This window comes from Photinus pyralis, unplaced genomic scaffold (assembly GCF_008802855.1).
Source record: "Photinus pyralis isolate 1611_PpyrPB1 unplaced genomic scaffold, Ppyr1.3 Ppyr1.4_LG9, whole genome shotgun sequence".
In the NCBI taxonomy this organism is placed as follows: Eukaryota; Metazoa; Arthropoda; class Insecta; order Coleoptera; family Lampyridae; genus Photinus; species Photinus pyralis.
Window position 1 is genome coordinate 9,340,494 of NW_022170878.1, and position 22,718 is coordinate 9,363,211.

Consider the following 22,718-nt stretch of genomic DNA (forward strand, 5'->3'; position numbering starts at 1 on the left):
TTCGGCACACTTCAGACGACCTTCGTGTCGCGAGGTTTTGATTAAAAGAAAAATTGGGCGTTGTTGTCATTTTTTGCCTGAAATTTATCAAACTAAGCTTGGGTGCAATGATTGCGACCTTCGTACCGTGACGCTCATAGTTTAAAAGCCAATTAAAGGCTATTAAAACCTTGCAGAAGACCCTGGAAAACCATTGGCAGCTCTTCACGAGCCTTAACCCTCAAATGACGATTGGCGTTTTTTTTCCGAGAGCCATGAATACCTTTGGACGCTCGTAAAGGCTTTTAATTGCTCTAAGGCAAAAAAGAGAATCTCAGAACTAACAGTTTTTGAAAGACTCTTGGACACCCTTTGAAGGTCTCGGAGACTGAGTGCGACCTTTAGGGATTTTGAAGCTCTTAAAGGCGCAAGCGTGTTAAGGATTCTTAAAAGAGTTTCTTGGACGCGCATAAAAGCCTTTGGATGACTCTTAAGGGGTTTTAAAGGCTTGGCTTTCGAAGAAAAAAACGAATATCGAGAATAAAAGCTTTTCAAAGCCTCTTGGAAGATCTTAAAAGGATCTAAAACAGTTTTCAATTGCATTAAAGGTCCTTAAAGGTTTTTTAAATGTACGTAAAGCTACAAAAAAGCGTTAAAGACCCTTCAAAGATTTAAAAAGACAGTTTTTGAGTCTCTTGAGACCTTTTGGAAACCATTGTAAACCTTTGGACGCTCTTAAAAGACTTCAAAATGCAATTAAAGGCATACGAGACAACTTCTGGAGTGCCATTGAAGTTTTTGAAGGGGCTCGTCAAGAATCTTGAAAATCGTTTAAGGCTTACAAAAGCTCTTAGAGATCCCTTGAAGCAATCGGGAGCTTCTTGGTGACTTAAAATTCCACTACATACTGAAGACACGTCAATTAAATGCTCATAAAAGGATCGTAAACACTTTTAAACTTTAAACAACAATTGAAGGCCTCTTAAGGGTTTCGGTAAGGGAATGTTTTTCGGCCTTCACGGTACTCTAATGAAAAGTCTTAACGAAAGGGATTATTTTCCGGTAATTTCGACCCCTCCCCTTCCCCTACAACCGGGACATATATACCGAGAACAAAGTGTCGGAAAAGGATACTTACAAAGGGAAATGGAATATCCGATTTTCGTATGCTGACGTAATTGATCGCGCTAGCTAGTCCCAAATGAAAATTGTCGTATATTGACCGCTTCGCTTCGAAAATCTCGAACAATATCGAAATGGCGAACGCGACCTTTAAATGTTACGTTGCTCCGTCTCGCAGAAATCCCGAAACGTTCTCACGTTTTGGAATATTTTTCGATTAAAAATGTGGCTAATTGCGTCCAGAGCGTTAAGGTCAAACGTGTTCGGTAATTATTCTCCCAGTCGGTCATAAATGAATAAATTAACGTATCGAATGTAAATTTGCGAACGTGACCGACGTGTGGATTCAAGTGTTTTTAATGTACGTGTTAATCGAGGCTCGTTCGTTTCCCCATCAGTCTAAGAGTTTAATTACAATTTCAGTTTAGAAGCCGCAATCAAAATCTTTCGGTAACGTGTAGAATAATCCGAGGGTGTTAGCGGTAGTTTACAAGGGCTTTAACGCTGACCTCGGGATGACGTAGGTATAGGATTGGGGATCGGTAAGGGCCGTCGCATCTCTAATTGGATCGAGGGACGAGGGGTTGTTTAACCCTCGTCAGCAACGGCCGAAATGTGCTACCGGCTAATTTAAGGGGACGGTTCCACACATGCCACGGAGCGTTTTAAAAATGGATAGAACCTTTCGATTGAAAAATGTTACATTTCGCTCGTCTCAGATCTTAATTACATCTAAATCCATTCGCATTTTGCCATTGATCCTCAAAATGTAAATTAGAATTGATTTGGCTCAAAGGACCAAATTAAAACCGACGGACGCAACTCGTGCGAGTTAAAGTCCGCGTCTCTGGCAGGTTTGTAACTATCCATACATATCAAATATCAAAATTAATTAGGGGACGCAATTATCGGCGAAATTGTAATTAATTAGGAGATAATTATAAGGCAATTTTTCGTCTTCAGCGAGGTAACAATTAATTACACCAATTAGAACGCAATTTTTCTATCTTGGACGTAGCAACAATTTAATTAGGTGCAAATTACTACACGAATTTTTCGCTCTAGGACAAAATGGGCGGAATCAACGATAGGCAATTTTTCGATCTTGAACGAAGTAACAGTTAATTAAAAACCAATTCGAATGCAATTTTTCGCTCTTAGGCGTGGCAACAATTTCATTGGGGGCAGCTTAACACACGAATTTTCGATCTCGAGCAAAATAGCAATTAATTAGAAACTAATTATAAGACAAGTTTTCGATTTTGGGCAAGGTAACAACGAATTAGAGATCAATTAGAACGCAATTTTCCGATCATGACAGAAGTAACAATTCATTAGACCAGTTAGAACGCAATTTTTCGATTTTGAGTGAAGTAACAATTAATTAGACACAAAAGGTGTCGATCTTGGGCGACATTGTAATTAATTAGGAGATTATTTATGGGCCAATTATTACACGAATTTTCAATTCAATTAGGTGATAATACACGTTTTCGATTTTGAGAAAAGTAACAATTAATTAGGAGATCATTATAACGCAATTTTCCGATTTTGAGCTAAGCAACAATTAAGTAGAGACCAATTAGAGCAACAGTTTTCGATTATGGGCGAAATTGCAATTAATTAGGAGATCCTTGTAACGCATTTTAGCCGGTGATCATTAATTAGAGACCGATTAGAACGCACCTTTTCGATCTTGGGCGATGTAACAATTAATTAGAGACCAATTATAACACGAATTTTCGAACTTGGCCAAATAGCAATCAATTGGGGGCTAATTATACTGGTTTTCGATTTTGGTCAAAGTAACACGTAATACTTTATTAGGGACCAAATAGAACGCAGTTTTTACATTTTTGGTGAACCAACAATTAAGTAGAGACCAATTAAAACAAACATTTTCGATCTGGGCGAAATAAAAATGAAATAGGTAACAATTACAACGATCAAAGGCGAAATTGCAATTAATTAGGGAATAACTCGGGGAATAACGTATTTTTTGATTTTAGAGGAAGAATTAATTAGAACACCTTTCGATCTTGGACGACAAAATTAATTAGGAAGCAATTGCATCGCAATTTTCCCATCTTGGATGTCGTAGCAATTTAATTAGGAGTCAATTGGAATACGAACGTTCGATCTTGGGCAAATTACAACGCCAATTAGAGACGAATTACAACTAGTTTTCGATTTAGGGAGAATCAAAATTAATTACAGGAAGATCACAACGAAATTTTTCAACCTGGCCGAAATTGCAATTAGGTAATTAGCAGATAAGCAATTATAACGCAATTTTTCGATAATGAGCGAAGTAACAATTAATTATAACCGGTTACAAGTTTTCGAACTTGGTCAAAGTAACAATTAATTAGGGGGCAATTAAAAACCCGAATTTTCGACCTTGGGAAAAATAGCAATTAATTAATTACAGCGCCAATTTTCGATCTATGCGAAATAGCAATTGACTAGGGCATCATTATAACGCAAATTTTTGACCTTGGACAAAGCATAAATTAATTAGCGACCCATTACAACACAACAAGTTTCCGACCTTAAGGGACAGAAATTAATTCGGGGCAATTACAACGCAATTTTTCAAAATTGGACGAAGTGGCAATTTAATTAGGGACGAATTATAATGCAAATTTTTGACCTTGGGCAAGGCGCCAATTAATTACAACACCAGTTTTAGACTTTGGGCAGAATAACAATTAATTAGGGGACAATTACAACGCAATTTTTCAATCTTCCGCGTAGTAACAATTTAATTAGAGGCAAATTATAACACGAATTTTCAATCTTGGGTAAAATATAACGCAAGTGCACGAGCTTGGACGAAGCATCAATTAATAGCAATTATGTAAGGGATAAATTTACTGCAATTTTTTAATTTTGGGTGAAGTAGCAATACAGGGTGGCGCATATGTCAGTTTTCCCGTGTAAACAGGAGAAGTAAAATTAAAAAACTTTACAACTGCACCCAGATTTACATCACACAAGTCACTACAACAGTGAACTACGACTGTTGCTGCCAACCAAATGACATATGCGCCACCCTAATGACATATGCGCCACCCTGTATCAGGGAACAATTATAAAACGAGTTTTCGATTTGAGGGGAAATGGCAATTAATTAAAGACCAATTACAACCACAAGTTGTCGACCATGGATGAAATAAAAATTAATCAGAGGTAACTACAACACAAGTTTTTCGTTTTGGGCGAAATAACAACTAATTAGGGGATAATTTTTTGATTATGGTCAAAGTTACAATTTTTCTATCTTGGTCCTAGCAACAATTTAATTAGGGACCAATTATAATACGAATTTTAAATCTTTGACCAAAGTAACAATTAATTAGGAACCAGTTACAATACCAGTTTTTAATCTTGGGCGCAGTAACAACTATTAGGAACTAATTACACCTTAATTTTTCGATTTTGGACGTAGTATCAAATAACAATTTAATTGGGTGCCTGTTATGACATGAATTTTCAAACTTAGGCAAAATATCTATGAATTAGGGACTAATTATAGCACAAGATGAAAAAACAACTAATTCAGCGATAATTATAACGCAAATTTTCGATCTTACGCGAAATTGCAATTAATTAAGGGATAATTAATTCATTAATTAATCGAATTAAAAATCGAAAAATTGCGCTATAATTAATTATAGCGTAATTTTTGCATAGTAACAATGAATTAGGGACCAATTAGAAAGCAATTTTTCGATCTTGGGTGTACTAACAATTTAATTAGTGCCCAATTAGAGCACGAATTTTCGAATTTGGGCGAAATAGTTAGGGCGAAGTCAGAATTAATTAGGGGCCAATTACAAAACCAGTTTTCAAGCGCAGTAACGCCTAATTAGGGGCAAATTACAGGCACAAAAGTTTAACCCTCGGCGTAATAGCAATTAGCTAAATATAGTAGGCTCACTTTCGAAATAAATCCAATCCGGCTTGCGGTTTCTCATCGTTTGCGATTAAAAGTTACGCTACGATACGTCCCGAACATAATAATTAGTATCGATTTTGTGCACGAATTTGTAATTACAAGAACAAAAACAGCCCCCACGTTCTCGTCCCTCGCTGCTTATTTTTTTTTGTTCTGCCACCGAAGGTTAATCGACGGACCGACGCCCGAATTCATTTGTTTCAATGTCGGACACGTTCACTCTTCTCGAACAGGTGCCACGGTCAGTTCCGCCCTCGTAAAAGACGTGGGGTGGCGAGCGATCGAACGCGCGGTAAAAAAAAGGCAAAAAAAAATGGCTTACCAGAAAAACGCGCACAGAGGGTGGTACATGCTCGGAGCGAGATCACTTTTGAGAGCAATTCGGTAATTTAATAACGGACTTTGATTGTTCGGGGATTATAATAAATAAATAAACAAAAGATAGCGTTAATTTGTGGACTTTCCTATGAGATTGGCAAACAACTTTCACATTTGATCGTAACGTGGGACGATGGTCGGGAATTTTACAAAAAAAAAACGCTTAAGCTCTGGAAGGAATCGCAAATATTGACAAAAGCTTCTACGTCAATTCATTTTCATTTGTGCATTTAAGGGCGAGGTTATAATTCGGTCCGAAAGGGTGCGGTTTTTCTTGTTTGCCATTACAATGAGAAAACCCCTCGATATTTTCAGATCCGCTCGCTCTACCGAAATTAATTGTGCCCGGACTCTTTCTTTGTTATGGTTTCGTTTATGTTATGAGCGAATTTATTTAACGGACCCTTATTTTATTAAGTGCGCGCACACGTACTTACGACCCCTCCTGTAAATAAATGGTCAATGTTTATGCTTCAATTAGCGAAATTGCGTAGTCTTTGGGTTCACTGTTCGCGTGGAGGATGCGATATAAACGCGCGAGGGGGGTGGGGGTGGGGGGTCAAGTGATACAGAACGAAGTTGGCCACGAATGCATTCACTGCAACCGGTAATCTGGGACGTTTTGTTTGTTGTTGCGATTTGCCTCACCTACGGGACAACGGTTATAATGTGCAGTAAGTCGGCGTTTTCAAATCTTCATGCTTCAACGCCTCTCAAGCTTCCTGCTTTTCCTAGACCCGCATGTTCTCTCCGCTTCCTTTGCCCTTTCAGTTTCATACGCTGCGTTGCTTTCTTCGACATTTGCCCCCCCCCCCCCACCCAACCACGGTGCTAACATCACCACCACAACTTTTACCCGTTAAAAATCTGTGTAAAATATCTCTTAGAATAGACAATTTGGCACCACTACAGCAGTTCGTAGAAAATAATCCTGTACGCATTTTGAGAGAGAACGAAGCACCGGGGGTTCTGGGGAATACCCCCGGGAATCGAATATTTAATGAAAATTTCCAGAAACCAGTTGCCATTGAGTTATTTTAAGAACAGTAATCAATTCCTCATGTGCTGGAGGGGTTCTCTCCATTCTTGAATGGTATTCCATACCTTTTCATTAGATAATACCTTCCTGGGGGGTTTTCTATACCCCCCAACCCTCCTGATGGTACGCCTCTCACAAAATGTTTGCATGATTATTTCTCCTAGTTTTAAGGGCTGACAGTTTTGGGAGGGATAACACCAGGAAGTCATTAGATAATACCTTCCTGGGGGGTTTTCTACACCCCCAAACCCTCCTGATGGTACGTATGGAATACAGATGTATTGAATCTATACCTTCTAGACCCCCTGGTGTTATCACTCCCAAAACTGTCAGCCCTTAAAACTAGGAGAAATAATCATGCAAACATTTTGGGAGAGGCGTACCATCAGGGCGGTTGGGGGGTATAAAAAACCCCCCAGGAAGGTATTATCTAATGAAAAGGTATGGAATACCACTCACGAATGGAGAGATCGATGGCTTTTCGTCAAATGGTTGGCAGCACGGAGGGCCCTTAAACATTCTGGGGGGAAATGTAGCAATGGGGGGGTTTGGAGGGTATGGCATACCCCCCCACGAATCGATAATTTAATGAAAATTTCCCGAAACCAACTGCCATGGAGTTATTTCAAGAAAAGTAATTAATTCCTTATGTGCTAGAGGGGTATTCTCGAGGGTATTCTGTACCCACAGACCTCCTGATGCTATCATCACTCCCAAAACTGTCAGCTCTTAAAACTCTGAGAAAATAATCACGCAAACATTCTGGGTGAGGCGTACCACCGGGGGGTTTAAGGGGGGAGGGTATAGAACCCCCCCCCCCCGGGTAGGGATTATTTAATGAAAAGGTATGGAATACCATTCAGGAAAGGAGAGATCGATGACTGTTCGTCAAATTTTTGGTAGCACGGACGGCATTTAAAAATTGTGGGGGGAAATGTAGCATCGGGGGATCCGGAAGGTATGGCGTACCCCCCCAGGAATCGAATGTTTAATGAAAATTTCCCGAAACCAGCTGCCATGGAATTATTTTAAGAAAAGTAATTAATCCCTCATGTGCTGGAGGGGTATTCTATACCCCCCAGACCTCTCGCAAAACTTTTAAACCTTAAAACTGTGAGAAAATAATCATGCAAACATTCTGGGAGAAGCGTACCACCGAGGGGGTGGAGGGGTATAGAAACCCCCCCCCCCCAAGAAGGGATTATCTAATGAAAATGTATGGAATACCCGAGGGAATACCCTTGGGGATACCATTCAGGAAAGGAAAGATCAATGGCTTTTCGTCAACTGTTTGGTAGCACGGAGGACCCATAAACATTCTGGGGGGAAAGGTAGCATCGGGGGGTATGACCCCCCCCCCCCCGGGGAATCGAATATTTAATGAAAATTTTCCGAAAGCAGCTGCCATGAAGTTATTTTACGAAAAGTAATTAATTCCTCATGTGGTGGAGAGGTATTCTATACCACCCGGACCCCCTGGCGCTATCATCGCTCCCAAAGCTGGCAGTCCTTAAAACTCTGTAGAGAAAATAATCATACAAACATTCTGGGAGAGGCGTACCACGGGAGGGTACAGAAAACCCCCCAGGAAAGGATTATCTAATGAAAAGGTATGGAAAGTAAGGTCGGGAAAGGAGCGATCGAGGGCTCTTTGGGGGGAAACGTAGAATCGGGGGCACCTGCCAGGGAGTTATTTTTTAAAAAAAGGTAATTTAATTATTCATGTGCTGGGGGTATTCCATACACCCCAGACCCCCCGATGCTACCATTGCCCCCAAAACTGTTAGCCCTTAAAACTCGCCTGAAATACGCCATATAGAATAATGATACAAACACTTTGGACATTCTGGAGGGCAACGTAGCATTGGGGGGGGGGGCGAAGAATGTTCGGGAGAGTTTCAGGAAGATTCGGAAGAATAGTGGAACATTTAGGATGGTACGGGAAAATTTAAGAATAGTTCAGAAGGATTAAGGGGACGAGGAGGTTTCGGGTAAATTCGGGAATAGTAGCGACGCTTCGGCACGTCTCGTGCTTCAATCGATTAAATTGCAATTCCGACATTGTCCTCTCAGAAATAAATAATTTAGGGGTTCAAGGGGCACATGCTTACTGCCAGAGCGTGCTACTGCAGTCAAGGTAAATTTCCACTCAAGCACCTTACTTCGTCGATAGGTACTGAGTGAAACAATGGAAAACTAGGACGCCACTTGCGAACATTTCTCTGAACCGAGACCAGTTTAACAATGATAATCACACGTAAAGTATATCATAACAAAAGCCTGTATTAGTCAGTACCAGCATGTTCAAGTAGAATAAATTGAGTCTTAATGACAAAGTAAAAGGCGCAACAAGTGAGAGAGTTTTCATGTGAACGTTCGAAGTGAACTTCAATCTCGGTTGTTCCACTTAAAGGTAATTTCGTCTTAATGAGTGCACACCGTCGAAATAAGTCGACTAAAATAAGGGATTAAGTAAGAGACTGTGGGGGAGCGATGCGATTACATAATCCGGCCAATTAACGTACGTTAGGTAATTCCCGTTTAATTAGACCGACTGACATTTCCAGCCCTCGCCGTTGATTTATTTCGCATCGGAACAGGATTGAGATTTGGAATGGAAAGGAAAAGCTGAGAAGAAATCGAGGAATAGCGGGATAGCTATCAAGCTTGAATTCTCAAGGACTCCAGACCTTACAAATATACGGGGAAAACATAGTTGGGGAGGGGGGGGGGGTGTATGGAATACCCCCCAGGAAAGGAGAGGTCATAGTATTCAAAAATAAACACCGGACTATGGAAGGCTGAAGAAAACGTAGCACCAAGGGTATGGGAAAAGATCCTCCCTCTCGGGGGGGTGGGGGTGGGGGGTTATGGCATTCCCCCCGGCTCGCCGGTGTTGCATAGATTCTTCTCGAATCATCCTAAATTTGAATCTTCCTGAAACTTTCCGAATCATCTCGAACCCTACGGTGCTAGCCTTCTTCAATCTTCACGAACCTTCCTAAATCTTCCGGAATCTCCTTAATCTCTCAATTTCTCTGAACCTTCCCGAATATTCCGCAGGCTTCCCTACATTCTATTTTTAATTATTTTCTGTGTCTAATTCTGTGACAGACGAGCAATAAAAATATGAAAGTTGGCGATTATCTTGGAACACACTGTATACAAATTCATTAAGAACATTCGGAGAGATACAGGGTACCTAACAATTTTCGTTCCGAATCAGATCGTATGTGCTGACGACTTTCGATGAATGAAGGCAGGGCACGAAGCCACTTTTGAACGTAATTATCGTAGTCGATTCGGTGACGCAAGACGGGGCACGAGGTGAATATTCTTCACCGAAAAATGAATGACGGCGACGTGTACGACAAATACTCGACGGAAGCCCGACATTTTTCATGCGTGAAATACAAACTACCAAAACAAGTCACGGACGAAAGGCGTGGGCACCTCCTCCTCGAAGGAGTAAAATCATCGCGAGCTGCTGTACTGTTATAATTCACAGAAATTCTTTAAATTCCGCAAGGTGTGTTCGATCCACCGTAATGTAAAAATAAAAAAAAACCCGGCGCACGCAGGCAGGCATTTCGAACAAAGCATCGTGCCATTGCGAATGTGAAAGTAGAACTCGCCTCGTAAACGAAAACATTAGGTGTAAATAAGCGGATTGGTACATACAGCTCGTCCACCTTGGTATTTTAAGGTGGCCTCAGGGTTCAAATTTTAGAATAATTAACGTTTATTTTTTACATTAAAATCGCTTCGGATTACCATAAATTATGTCAACATTCGCTCTGTACAGAAGACACTTTTCTCAAATTTTCGAGTGTACAGGGTGGCTCAAATTCATGGCTTACCATCTGCGTAACGGTGGGAGATACAGTGTAGGTTAAATGGGGACCCCTTTCTGTGACTAAAAAACGTATTTGAAATTTTTGAAAAATCTTTAAAAATTGATTTCAGCTAGCTTACACGGTCGAAAATGGCACTTTTTTTATGAGAATATGAATCTGTGATCAGAATTTGCATAACATACTAGATGTAGAAGCTACTACTTTCTTATTTCTTCTGGCCGCCATATTGGATTTTTACAGCATGAGATCGAGGATAAAAAAAGAAAAATAATGACATGTCACACGTCATACTGCTACATAAATTTAGAAGAAAACTTTCAAAAACAAACGTTTTACATTCATTTCTGAACAAAACATCCACGGGTAACAAGATCTTGCTGAATCCTAATAAAAATCCAATATGGCGCCCATAAGAAAAAATTCAAAAATTAGCCGCCTGCGCGATCTAGTTTCTAAAAAAAAAATTTCGAAAAACTGTCCAATTTTGACGAAAAAAGGTTATAACAGCCAAACCGTTAATGTTACATAAAAAAATAAGTACTTTTCAAGTACTCTCCAAATCAGTAATAAAATACGTTCCATTTAAAAAATAGAAGTTTAATACGCCACTGGAATACAGCACGCCTCTGGTGATTAAAAATATTTTAAAAACATGCCGGTGGTAATTCTGTACAATTTTGCTCTAGGACTTTTTTCGATATCTTTTATGGTAAAGGAGTCATGATCCGAGGGATTTTAGGTGCTTGCGCCACCCTTTCTCGCTTATTTTTAGTTTTACTTTAAACATTCAAAAAAGGTCTCTTAAACACTCTGGTATTAAGGCCTTTCAAAACTTACTTGAAGCCTCTTGGAGACTCTAAAAGCCAACAGTTCCCGAAGACCTTTGGGGACTACTGAAAGTTTTTCAACTCTAGAAGACTTTTGTCTTAGAGCAAAATTGTACACAATTACCACCGGCATGTTTTTAAAATATTTTTGATCACCAGAGGCGTGCTGTATTCCAGTGGCGTATTAAACTTCCATTTTTTAAATGGAACGCCCCATATTTTATTACTGATTTGAAGAGTACTTGAAAAGTACTTATTTTTTTATGTAACATGTTATACCCCTAACTTTAACGGTTTGGCTATTATAACCTATTTTCGTCAAAACCTTAGCAGATTTCTGATTTAAAGGCCTATTTGGCTTAGAAAATCAGCGGCTACTAAATAACTGTGGAGTCCACTGAAAACTTTCGGAAAGAAAACATTTTGTGACATTAAAAATACATAGTTTCGCCTTGCCTCGCTTATATCAAAACCTGAGGACATAGTTTTGACTCCCGACTAGTTTACGTGCCTCGGCTATTAGAAAAAATCAGAAATATGGAACATAGGCTCGGCTACAACGGCTGTGCCGCCTCGCCTCGCTCGCTGAACAACTTAGGACATAATTTCGATCCTCGACACGTCTTCGTGCCTCGGGTACTAACAAAAAAGTCAAAAATTACGAACATAGCTTCGGTTTCAACGACTGCGCCGCCTCGCCTCGTTCTTGGCACAGCTTAGGACATAGTTTAGACCCCCCGACTCATCTACCTTGCCTCGGCTAAAACGGCTGCGCCGCCTCGCCGCGCTCACTGAACAACTTAGGACATAGTTTCGATCCTCGACACGTCGTCGTGCCTCGGGTACTAACAAAAAAGTCAAAAATTACGAACATAGCTTCGGTCTCAGCGACTGCGCCGCCTCGCCTCGTTCTTGGCACAGCTTAGGACATAGTTTAGACCCCCCAACTCTGCCTTCGTGCCTAAAAAACAAGAAATTTGGAACGTAAGCTTCGGCATCGGCCACGCAGCCGCCCCTCGCTTATTGCAAAAAATTAAAAAATTGCGAACACAGCTTGGGCTTCGGGGGCTGCGTCGCCTCGCCTCGCTCGCTGACAAAACTTGGAACATAGTTTCGGCTTCGACTTTGGTACTAAAACTTGAGAGGTAATTTCGTAAGTAAACCTGTACAATAATTGTTGGTTAATTACAATTAATTACGATTGCACTAATTGTAATTAGGACTGTAATTGTTCGTCAATCTCGATAAATGCGGTGCTAGATCATCCAAGCCAATAATTATATCTAATTAAGTGTAATTAGTGCTTGAATTATGGCATCTGTTGATAAACTGAAGATAATTTATTGCTAATTTTTGGTAATTAAGGTTAATTGGTGTTCGAGCGAGAGGTTTGACAGGTTCCCGACCCCATCGCACGGTACAGCGAGCAAAACTTACGCAATTCGAACGCGCAAATAAATTGCTAGGAAAGTAACAGTATAAAAACCCACCAATGAACTTTTGAATGAGTTACGCACGAAGAGGACGAGCGGTTCTATGCGATCGCGCCCATCATCTGTTTCACGTACGGGGCACGCATGGCTAAACATGCGAGAAATCGAATTTAATCAAGCGATTTTCCCGTCGTCCATTTTGCGTAATCAAAGCAACGCGAGGGACGCCGCCGTACGGCCCGACCGTTACGGCAACTGAGAAAAAAAATACGCAGTTAAAAGGTTAAAATTGCTGTGGTGTTAACGAACTCATTCCACACGGTTCTAAATCGAGATGACGGGCCAGGAAAATGAAAACTGGTCCGAGCGGCACCGCCGCCAGTTTTCCACGGGGTGACGAAAATTAAATGTCGCCCGCTATTTGAAGGTTAACGCGATTAGTCAGCGGAAGTGTGTCACATATTTTCACCTAAACGCTTTTTGAAGGCCAATTTTTTTCGTTGTCGTCGTACAATATGACACGTAGATGAGATTTTCCTAATTTGTTGCAATTGCATATTTCCACCTCAAACCGGCGCCTCCGAGCAATTTTTGCCCAACCCTGCACTACCTATTGCTAGCAAAGTAAAAAAAATCTTCCAGCGAGGCGAGGAGGCGCAGTCAAATGACGCTATCAACCAATATTACTGACGCAAACTGTTATTCTGGCTACCAGGAGCACATGATGGACGGAGAGACTTTTTCCATCACTAAGAGACCTACATTTTTCAACGCCTAATCTAGGCTTGTGTCAGGAGAACATACCTAATGTTGCAGGGAGCGTTTTGGTCACTGTACTTGTAGTTTCACCGATACCCCCACCCTCCAGGTGCCTCTATGGGCCTCAAAAATATCACCCCTTAAAACTTTCTGTATGAATACGAACATTGTGGGCGGGGGTGTATCACCGAGGGGCCTGGAATACCCCCCCCCCTCCAGGAATGGAATATTTAATGAAAATTTCTCGAAAGCAGTTGTCATAGTGATATTTTAACTCAAACGTAATGAATTCTCTATGAGCTGGAGAGTATTCCATCCCCCCCCCCGGTCCTACCATCGCCACCAAAACTGTCACCCCTTCAAACTTTCTGTACGAGATTTCCTTCGAAAAGAAAATTTGGCCGCACACCGCATTCCGTAGAAAATAACCATACAAACATTTTGGGGGAGGGTGTACACCGGGTGGGAGGGGGGTGGCATGAAAAACCCCACAGGAATGGAATATTTAATGAAAATTTCGCGAAACTAGCTGTCATGGTGGTATTTTAGCAAAAATGTAATGAATTCTCCATGTGCTGGGGGGTATTCCCGAAGGTATTTCATACCCCCTGGTCCTACCATCGCCAAAATAATCATACGAACATTTTAGGCGAGGGCGTACCACCGGGGGGGTCTGGACTACCCCCCAGGAACGCAATATCTAATGAAAATTTCTCGAAAGCAGCTGTCAAGGTGATATTTTAGCTCAAATGTAATGAATTCCCCCTGTTTTGGAGGGTATTCCATACCCCCCGGCCCTACCATCGCTCCACAAAAAAAAGGTTGGCCCTTAAAACTTTGTGTATGAGGTAATTTGGCCGCATTCCGTAGAAAATCATACAAACATTTTGAGCGTGGGTGTAGGACGGGATGGGGGTCTGAGAGGTATGGAATACCTCCCAGGAATGCAATATTTAATAAAAATTTCTCCAAAGCAGCTGTCATGGTGGTATTTTAGCAAAAATGCAAACAATTCTCCCTATACTGGGGGGTATTATACCTCCCCCACCACGACCACCGGTCCTACTATCGCCCCCGAAACTCTCATTTCTGTATGTGGTTTCTCTCGGAAAGAAAATTTGATCGCATTTCGGAGAAAATAATAATACAAACATTTTGGGCGAGGGCGTACCACTAGGGGGCCTGGGGGTTATGGAATACCCCCCGGGAATGCAATATTTAATGAAAATTGCTCGAAAACAGCTGTCAAGGTGACATTTTAGTTCAAATGTAATGAATTCCTCCTGTGCTGGAGGGTATTCCCCGAGGTATTCCATACCCCCTGGTCCTACCATCGCCCCCATAACTGTCGGCCCTTAACACTTTCTATATGAAGTGCCTCTCAATAAGAAAATTTGACCACATCCCGCAGAAAATAATAACACGAAAATTTTAGGCGGGGGCGTATCATCGGGGGGTCTGGAATACCCCCAAGGAATACAATATTTAATAAAAAAATTTCAAAATCAGCTGTCACGGTGGTATTTTAGCAAAAATGTAATCAATTCCTGTACTGGGGGGTATTCCATGCCTCCCCCACCCCGACCCCCGGTCCTACTATCGCCCCCAAAACTCAATTCTGCATGAGGTTTCTCTCGGAAAGAAAATGTGATCGCATTTCGTAGAAAATAATAATACAAACATTTTGCGCGAGAGCATAGCACCGGAGGGTCTGGGGGTATGAAATACCTCCCCTCAAGAATGCAATAAACATTTTAGGCGAGGGCGTACTACCGGGGGGCTTGGGGGTTATAGAATACCCCCCAGGAATGCAATATTTTATGAAAATTGCTCGAAAGCAGCTGTCAAGGTGGTATTTTAGCTAAAATGTAATTAATTCCCCCTGTGCTGGAAGGTATTCCATACCTCCCCCACCCCTGTCCTACCATCGCCCACAAAACTTTATGTATGAAGCTCGATATTATGAGGTTTCTTTCAAAAAGTGAATTTGATCGTATTCCATACAAAATAGTCACACACGAGGCCGTACCACTGGGGGGGTATGGAAGCCCCCCCCCCCCCCAAGAATGCAATATTTAATAAAAAAATTCTCGAAAGCAACTGTCATGGTGATATTTTAGCAATCCTGTAATCAATTCTCGCTCTGTATTCAGGTATTCCATACCTCCCAGACCTACCATCGCCCCCAAAACTGTCAGTCCTTAAAACTTTCTGTATGAGATTTCTCTCGATAAGAAATTTTGACTGCATTTCGTAGAAAATGATCATACAAACATTGGAGAGGGGGGGGGGTGGAGGCCTGAGAGGTATGGAATACCCCCCAGGAATGCAATATTTAATAAAAATTTCTCAAAAGCAGCTGTCATGGTCGTATTTTAGCTCAAATTAATTAATTCCTCCTGTGCTGGAAGGTATTCCATACCCCCCGGGTTCTACCATCGGGTCTGGAATACCCCCCAAGAACGTAATATTTAATAAAAATTTCTCAAAAGCAGCTGTCATGGTGGTATTTAGCAAAAATGTAATCAATTCGGAATACCCCCCGGACCTACCATCAATCATCCCCAAAACTGACACCCTCGCTGACACCCCTTAAAACTTTATGTATGAGGTTCTCGAAAAGGCAATTTGACCGCATCCCGTAGAAAATAATCATACGAACATTTTGGGTGGGAGCGTATCACCGGAGGGTCGGGGAAGGGGGGCATGGCCTACCGCCCAGAAGCGCAATATTTAATGAAATTTTTTCTAAAGCAGCTGTCATGGTATTTTAGCTGAAATGTAATTAATTCCCCCTGTGCTGGAAGGTATTCCATACTTCCCTCCCCCCCCCCCCTGTTCTACCATCGCCCACAAAACTTTTTGTATGAGGCTCGATATGCGGTTTCTTTCAAAAAGTAAATTTGATCGTATTCCATACAAAATAGTCACACACGAGGCCGTACCACTGGTGGGTACGGAATGCCCCCCCCCCCTCCAAGAAAGCAATATTTAATAAAAAATTCTCGAAAGCAGCTGTCATGGTGATATTTTAGCAATCCTGTAATCAATTCTCGCTCTGTATTCAGGGATTCCATACCTCCCAGACCTACCATCGCCCCCAAAACTGACACCTCTTAAAACTTTCTGTATGAGGCTTCTCTCGAAAAGAACATTTGACCGCATCGCGTAGAAAATAATCATACGAACATTTTGAGTAGGAGCGTATCACCGGGGGGTGGGGGGGGGGCATGGCCTACCCCCCAGAAGCGCAATATTTAATGAAATTTTTTCGAAAGCAGCTGTCATGGTGGTATTGACTTCACTTTTAACAATCTTGTACCAGAAGAACACAATGTGCAACAAGATGGTCCTGCTCCTCCTAATACACGGAGGATCAATTGGTAATTTTTAGAACAAGATACACAATAGGGGATATAAGTAACAGTGTTTCAATCGCCTGTGTCCACGTTATTTTCTTCGTATCATCGTTCGTTGCTAACGGAACAAAACGAGGAACAAAATATTTTCAGAAATTCAAGATTTTTCATTCAAACGCCCCTCAAAAACCAACCTTTGAAACTCCTACAGAGCATATTTGAATCTGAAAGGGGCTTACTCTTCTACGAGAGTCAAACGTTATCATTTGAATTAAAAAATTCATATATCGCACGTGGTCTCACCGCTGAGATCTGAGACCACGTGACAAACAACGGCTTGAAATATAAACAAATTTCCTCCACAAACAGACTTGCCCTTGTGAGCTTTGTCAAACAAAAAGAGAGTTGTTTTCAGGTTCAGATCGTGCGATAAGAAGCAGTGACGCTGTCGCAAAGCAAATTGTGACGTTTGTTTTATCAGTGCGGGACCAAATTTCGGACCCACCCCAACGTTCGGATTCGCATAGATTGCCGTGGATTAAGGGATGGAGCAATTGTTTATCCACTTCACCTGATTGAATTTGGCGTCTTACGAATTGATTTTGTTCCATTAGAATTCTCTCGTTTTACGCGTGAAGATGGAGGCACGAAAGTACCGTTACTCCCCTTCGGGTATCGGCAAATTTTACGCCAGGTTGTTACTTTTATGACGGTAAGTACTCGCATAATTAGCAAAAGAGTCTTACCCATAATAACGCAGCAGCTATCGATACCGTGCACCGTGAGGTTGATTAATCCAAAAATAAAGGCGAAAAAAAAAGAATGTGTCCAGTCACTCACGCCTCACAAAAACAAAACACTCGCGCGGAATCGAAATATCCCCCCCCAAAACCGAACCCCTCGCCCAATTTTGGCAATAATATCACAAAATGGCCTGCCGTAACTGAATCAAACAAGAACGACAGTCAACTAAACTCGTGTACGGTTGCTTTCTTTTTCCTTGTGCGCGCAGCGCCGCCGCGGAGAATGTCGCAACCGTCGAACACGCAAAGATGCGACCTTTTCGCCGCCGCTCGTCGAATACGGGCAACGCCGAATCTTAATCGCTGATAAATAAACAATAAGACACTTGACACAATAGGGGAAAATTTCCCCCGTTGGCAGCGTGAAATTCACTTCACGGCAATCGACTTTAATTCAATTAAAAGATTATGCCGCATTAAACAAAACAGGGTGGTCCCTTCGATTGTTCACAGCTTGAAAATCAAGCCATCTTAGATCAGTAGATTATCGTAACTTTTGAGCCCAAATTAGCAGCTAATTAAAAAAATTATCGGGTGCACACGCCGGGTAAAATTTTTGGTTAATAATTATAGGCGTCTTCCTTTAAAAATTATGTCAAACAACGCAACCTCAAAAAGGTGTTCTCCGGATAACAAAATTTTTGGATCAGGATAACAGAACCGCAAGAAGGTGTACAAATTTAATTTTAGTTCTATGTTTACCGAATTCAGAATTTCTGATATCCTGATAAAAAATTCTTCTTTGACAATTTTCGGGTGAAGATAGCAGAATTGCAAGAAGGTGTACTAATTTTAATTTTGGTGCCTGAATCCTGAATTGCTGTTCTCCTGATAAAATATTCTCCTTTAAAAAGGTTCGGGTGAGGATAACAGAACCGGGAAATGTTCTATGTTCATTGAATCCAGAATTTCTGTTACCCTGATAAAAAATTCTCCATTAAAAATGTTCGGGTCAGGACAACAGAACCGCAAGAAGGTGTAGATTATTTTTAATTTTGGTAGTCTGTTCATTGGAGAATTTATGTTCTCCTGTTCTCGTTTAAAAATAATGGGATCATATGTGCACTTGACATAAAAATTATGTTTCCCTGATAACAAAAATTCCCTTTAAAAAATATCGGGTCAGGATAACAGAGGGTTTCTTATACTACGTAATTGCACAATTCGGATTCGAGCACAGCATTTAAAAAGAAAGGCGTGTTCGGTGTGGGAACGGAATTTGAATATCAACGAGCACTTCCGCGGACGTTTGATAACAAATAATATTTACCTCGACCTTGGCAAGTACATGGATCCATCTATGAAAACTGATCCAGAGAGAAGAATGTACCAGCACGTAGAAAGCTCGCCCGTACTGCAAGAAAAAAAAACTAAATATTAACGTGTTTCAATTTCAAATTACCGCCACCTCGTAGGAGTTGGCGCGATTAATTGTTTAAATGTGAACGCTACCGCCACCTAGTGAGTGAACAGTCGCACTTACTAGTAGAGAACGTCGTTCGCCTGGTGTTTCTCGTAGCGTACCACTTTACACAGGGTGCGTAATGCGGAATCGCGTAACGTTTGCAGCGCCTCCAATCCGCTAAGTCCATAATAAATCACTTGCAAATCCTGTAAGCTCCTGTACGAAGGAGGTCGCGCCAACGCGCGCATAAACATCTGCTCCCAGTCACTCATAGCGCGACATGATGGCGCTGCGAGCGGATCACCCACGCTGCAAGTCCGCCGTATCCTGGTGTTTAACTCGCGCATTCACGCACGCACACACAAAACTGCAATATTCCCACACTAGGTTTCACTTTTCCCAAATTGCTCGTCATCTCTTCACGCGAATTACTGGTACGCTAATCGACCTCGAGCGCATTGTTCGCACCTGAAACAAAGCGACAGATTAGATTTCCGCATTTCTCTCCAAGAAGAAGCTCCCGAAGGATTCCCACTCGATGAGCTTCTAGGTCAATAAGACGCGTACCTTTCATCGTCATTTACCGCACCGGTAGCTCGTCGTACGAAATGCGAACCGCGTCAGGGAGCAAAAAAAAAGTACAGTTTTGGGCCCATTATTTGCGCTTTCCGCGTATAACCAACCGTTCGTAATTTTTCACTCACACGTGTCATTGACTCCCGCGGAAAATGAGGTCTCCTCCCGATTTTTTGACACAAATTTGAAATCCGCCTCGAGGAGGAATGTCGATAACGGCATTGAAGAAGGTGATAAAAAGCAACTCGACGACTTCGGTCAACATTCCTCTCGGTGCGATAAACAAAAACTCTCGGCTCGGATGCGCCTCTTGACACACAAATATTTGTCTGCGGCAGGAAGTGATAGACGAAATTAAAAGTTGTTGGGCAATGTTTAATCGAGAGGTTCATTAAACACGAGCGACCTTTACACATGATGAGATGAGACCGCCTAGAAAAATCCGGATTCGGTTTACGATCTTCTGGTGGCAAAAAGTGCTGCAACACACTCAAGCCTGTGATTTTCCAAAGTGATGGCATCTAATTACTCTTCTCTTCTGGACGGTATTTCATACCTCCCCGCCCCTCCCGATCACCCGGTACTACCATTATTTCCAAAACGTTTAGAGACCTCAAAACAACAGAAAGTATGCCCGGGGGGTGATACCTTTATCTTTCAGAGAGAAAATCGAGTTACTCTTCTCTCTTCTAGAGGTATTCCATACCTCATCACTTTTTGAAGGAGAGTCATAGAATCTACCTTTCCCCACACCCCCTGGTACTACCTTTACCTCCAAAATGTTTACAGACGTCAGCACAACAGAAAGGTATGGAATACCCTCCAGGAAAGAAAGCTGCTCTGACCCCTTCGAGAAACCTTATTTTTAAGAGAGCACATCGAATTATTTACTTCCAACATGCCAAAGGAGGGTCATAGAATCTTCCTTTCCCATAACACCCCCCCCCCCCCCCACCCCTAATACCTTTACCACCTTTACCACAACACACAACAGAAAGCAGTACCGGGGGTCTCAGTGGAATCGAACACCCCCCCGTTGAATCTTCTATTCCTGGGGGGTACTACGTTCTTATTAAAATCTCGAGGAAATGCCGTGGAATCCGTTCCTAAGTTTTTCTCCAAAATGTTTAGAAACCTCAACACAACAGAAAGTGGTACCGGGGGGTTTGGAATACCCCCCTGAAAAGAAAGATCCTCGAGTCTCCAGGAAAAACCCCATATTTTTAAGAGACATCGACCTCCTCTTCTCTGAAGGTATTCCATACCCGGTTAGAAACCTCATCACCCTTTTGAAAATTTCAAAGGACGTTCATAGAGGACCTCTTAAAAATTTCGAGAGACAGCCATTACAGCCCCCCGGGTACTACCTCTACCTCCAAAATGTTTAGGAACCTCAACACAACAAAAAGTAATACCAGGGGTTCTGGGGGGTAAGAAATAACCCCCCCCTCCCCAGGAAGGTAAGATTGCCTGGCCCCCCAGGGAAAAAACCTTATTTTTAAGAGACATCGAATTACTCATCTCTCTCCTGGGAGTTATTCCGTGCCCTTATACAAATTTCGAGGGGAGAGTCATAGAATCTTCCATTCCTGGGGGGTATTACATACCTTCGGGTGCTACCTTTACTTCCAAAATGCTTAGAGAGCTTAGAGGGGGGGGGGTATTCCATATCCGCTTAGAAACCTCATCACTCTTACGAAAATGTCGATGGAGGGTCATAGAATTTTCTTTTCCCCAGACCTCGGTACTACCATTACCTCCAAAATGTTTTAGAGACCACAAGACAACAGAAAGTGATATCGAGGGGTCTGGGGGTATAGAATACCCCCCCGGAAAGAAAGATCCTCTGGTCCCCAGGAAAAAACCATTATTAAGAGACATCGACTTACTCTTCTTTTTTCTGGGGGTATTCCATAGAAACCTCATAAAAAACCTTATAACAATTTCAAGGGATAGTCATAAAATCTTCCCTGCCAGAGAGTATTCCATACCCCCGGGTACAACCTTTACTTCCAAAATGCTTAGAGACCACGCCACAACAGAAATCTGAGCCCTCAACAAACAGAAAGTAGTACCGGGAGGGCGGGGTGAAGGGGAGTATTGAATCCCCCCGGGGAAGGATTCTACAGCCCCCCAGGAAAAAAACACTTATTTTTAAGAGAGGGCATCGAATTACTCTTCTCTCTTCTGGGGGGCTCTCACGCCCGTTTAGAAACTTCATCATTCATCGCTCTTATGAAAATTTCGAGGAAGGGTCATAGAACCTTCCTTTCGCCCAGACCCCCCGGTACTACCTTTGAATCTAAAATGTTTAAAGCCCTCCACACAACAGAAAGTAGTACCAGGAGTCTGGGGGTATAGAGTACCAACCCCCCTCCCGGAAAAATCCATATTTTTAAAAGAGGGCATACTTATCTCCCTTCTGGGGGTTATTTCGTACCCATTTAGAAACCTCATCATCATCAGTACTCTTATGAAAATTTCGAGATAGAACCATAAAATCTTCTTTTCCTGGAAGATATTCCATCGTCTACCCCCCAGCCCCCCGGCACTGCCTTTAATTTTTAAGAGACAACATCGAATTACTCTTCTCTCTTGGGGGGAGGGGGAGTAAAAGAAAAAAGAAAGTAGTACCGGGGGAGTCTGGGCGGTATGAAATCCCCCCCCCCCCCCAAAGAAGATCCTCTGCTCCCCAGAAAAAACCCTTACTTTTAAGAGACTTACTATTCTCTTTTCTGGGGGTATTCCATACCCATTTAGAACCCTCATCACTCTTTTGAAAGTTTCAAAGGACGGTCATAGGGGGGCCTTTTAAAAATTTCGAGAGAGCCATAGAATTACACAGACCTCCCGGTACTACCTCGGGTACCAGCTGAAACTCGAAAATGTTTAGGAACCTCAACACAATAAAAAAATAATACCGGGAGTTCTGGGGGTATGGAACTCCCCCCCCCCCCCCCGGAAGGAAGGATTCTCTAGTCCCCCAGGAAATAGCCTTATTTTTAAGAAACATCGAATTACTCATCTCTCTCCTGGGGGGTATTCCGTGCCCTTATACAAATTTCGAGGGAGAGTCAAACAATCTTCCATACCTGAGGGGCATTACATACCTTCGGGTGCTACCTTTACTTCCTTGCTTAGACAGCTTAAAGGGGAGGGGGGTATTTCATACTCCCTTAGAAAGCTCGTCACTCTTACGAAATGTCGGTGAACTTCCATT

The 22,718-nt window shown here is 42.0% G+C and overlaps 1 protein-coding gene across 7 annotated transcripts in view; it reads right to left on the minus strand.

Annotated features, from left to right (window-relative positions):
* Nucleotides 1-19,385, minus strand: part of LOC116180119 (rap guanine nucleotide exchange factor 6) — a 46,198-nt gene extending 26,813 nt beyond the window's left edge. For 6 of the 7 annotated variants that reach the window (XM_031499969.1, XM_031499966.1, XM_031499967.1 and 3 more), the window contains exons 1-2: nt 19,001-19,385; nt 18,788-18,871 (exon numbers count right to left, since the gene is read on the minus strand). In XM_031499969.1, the coding sequence (XP_031355829.1) occupies nt 18,788-18,871; nt 19,001-19,269 (353 nt within the window). In that variant the 5' untranslated portion in view covers nt 19,270-19,385. Of the gene's footprint in view, nt 1-17,460; nt 17,686-18,787; nt 18,872-19,000 lie in introns of those variants that run through there. The other variant, XM_031499970.1, reaches the window with a different exon arrangement.
* Between the last annotated feature and the right edge of the window lie 3,333 nt (nt 19,386-22,718).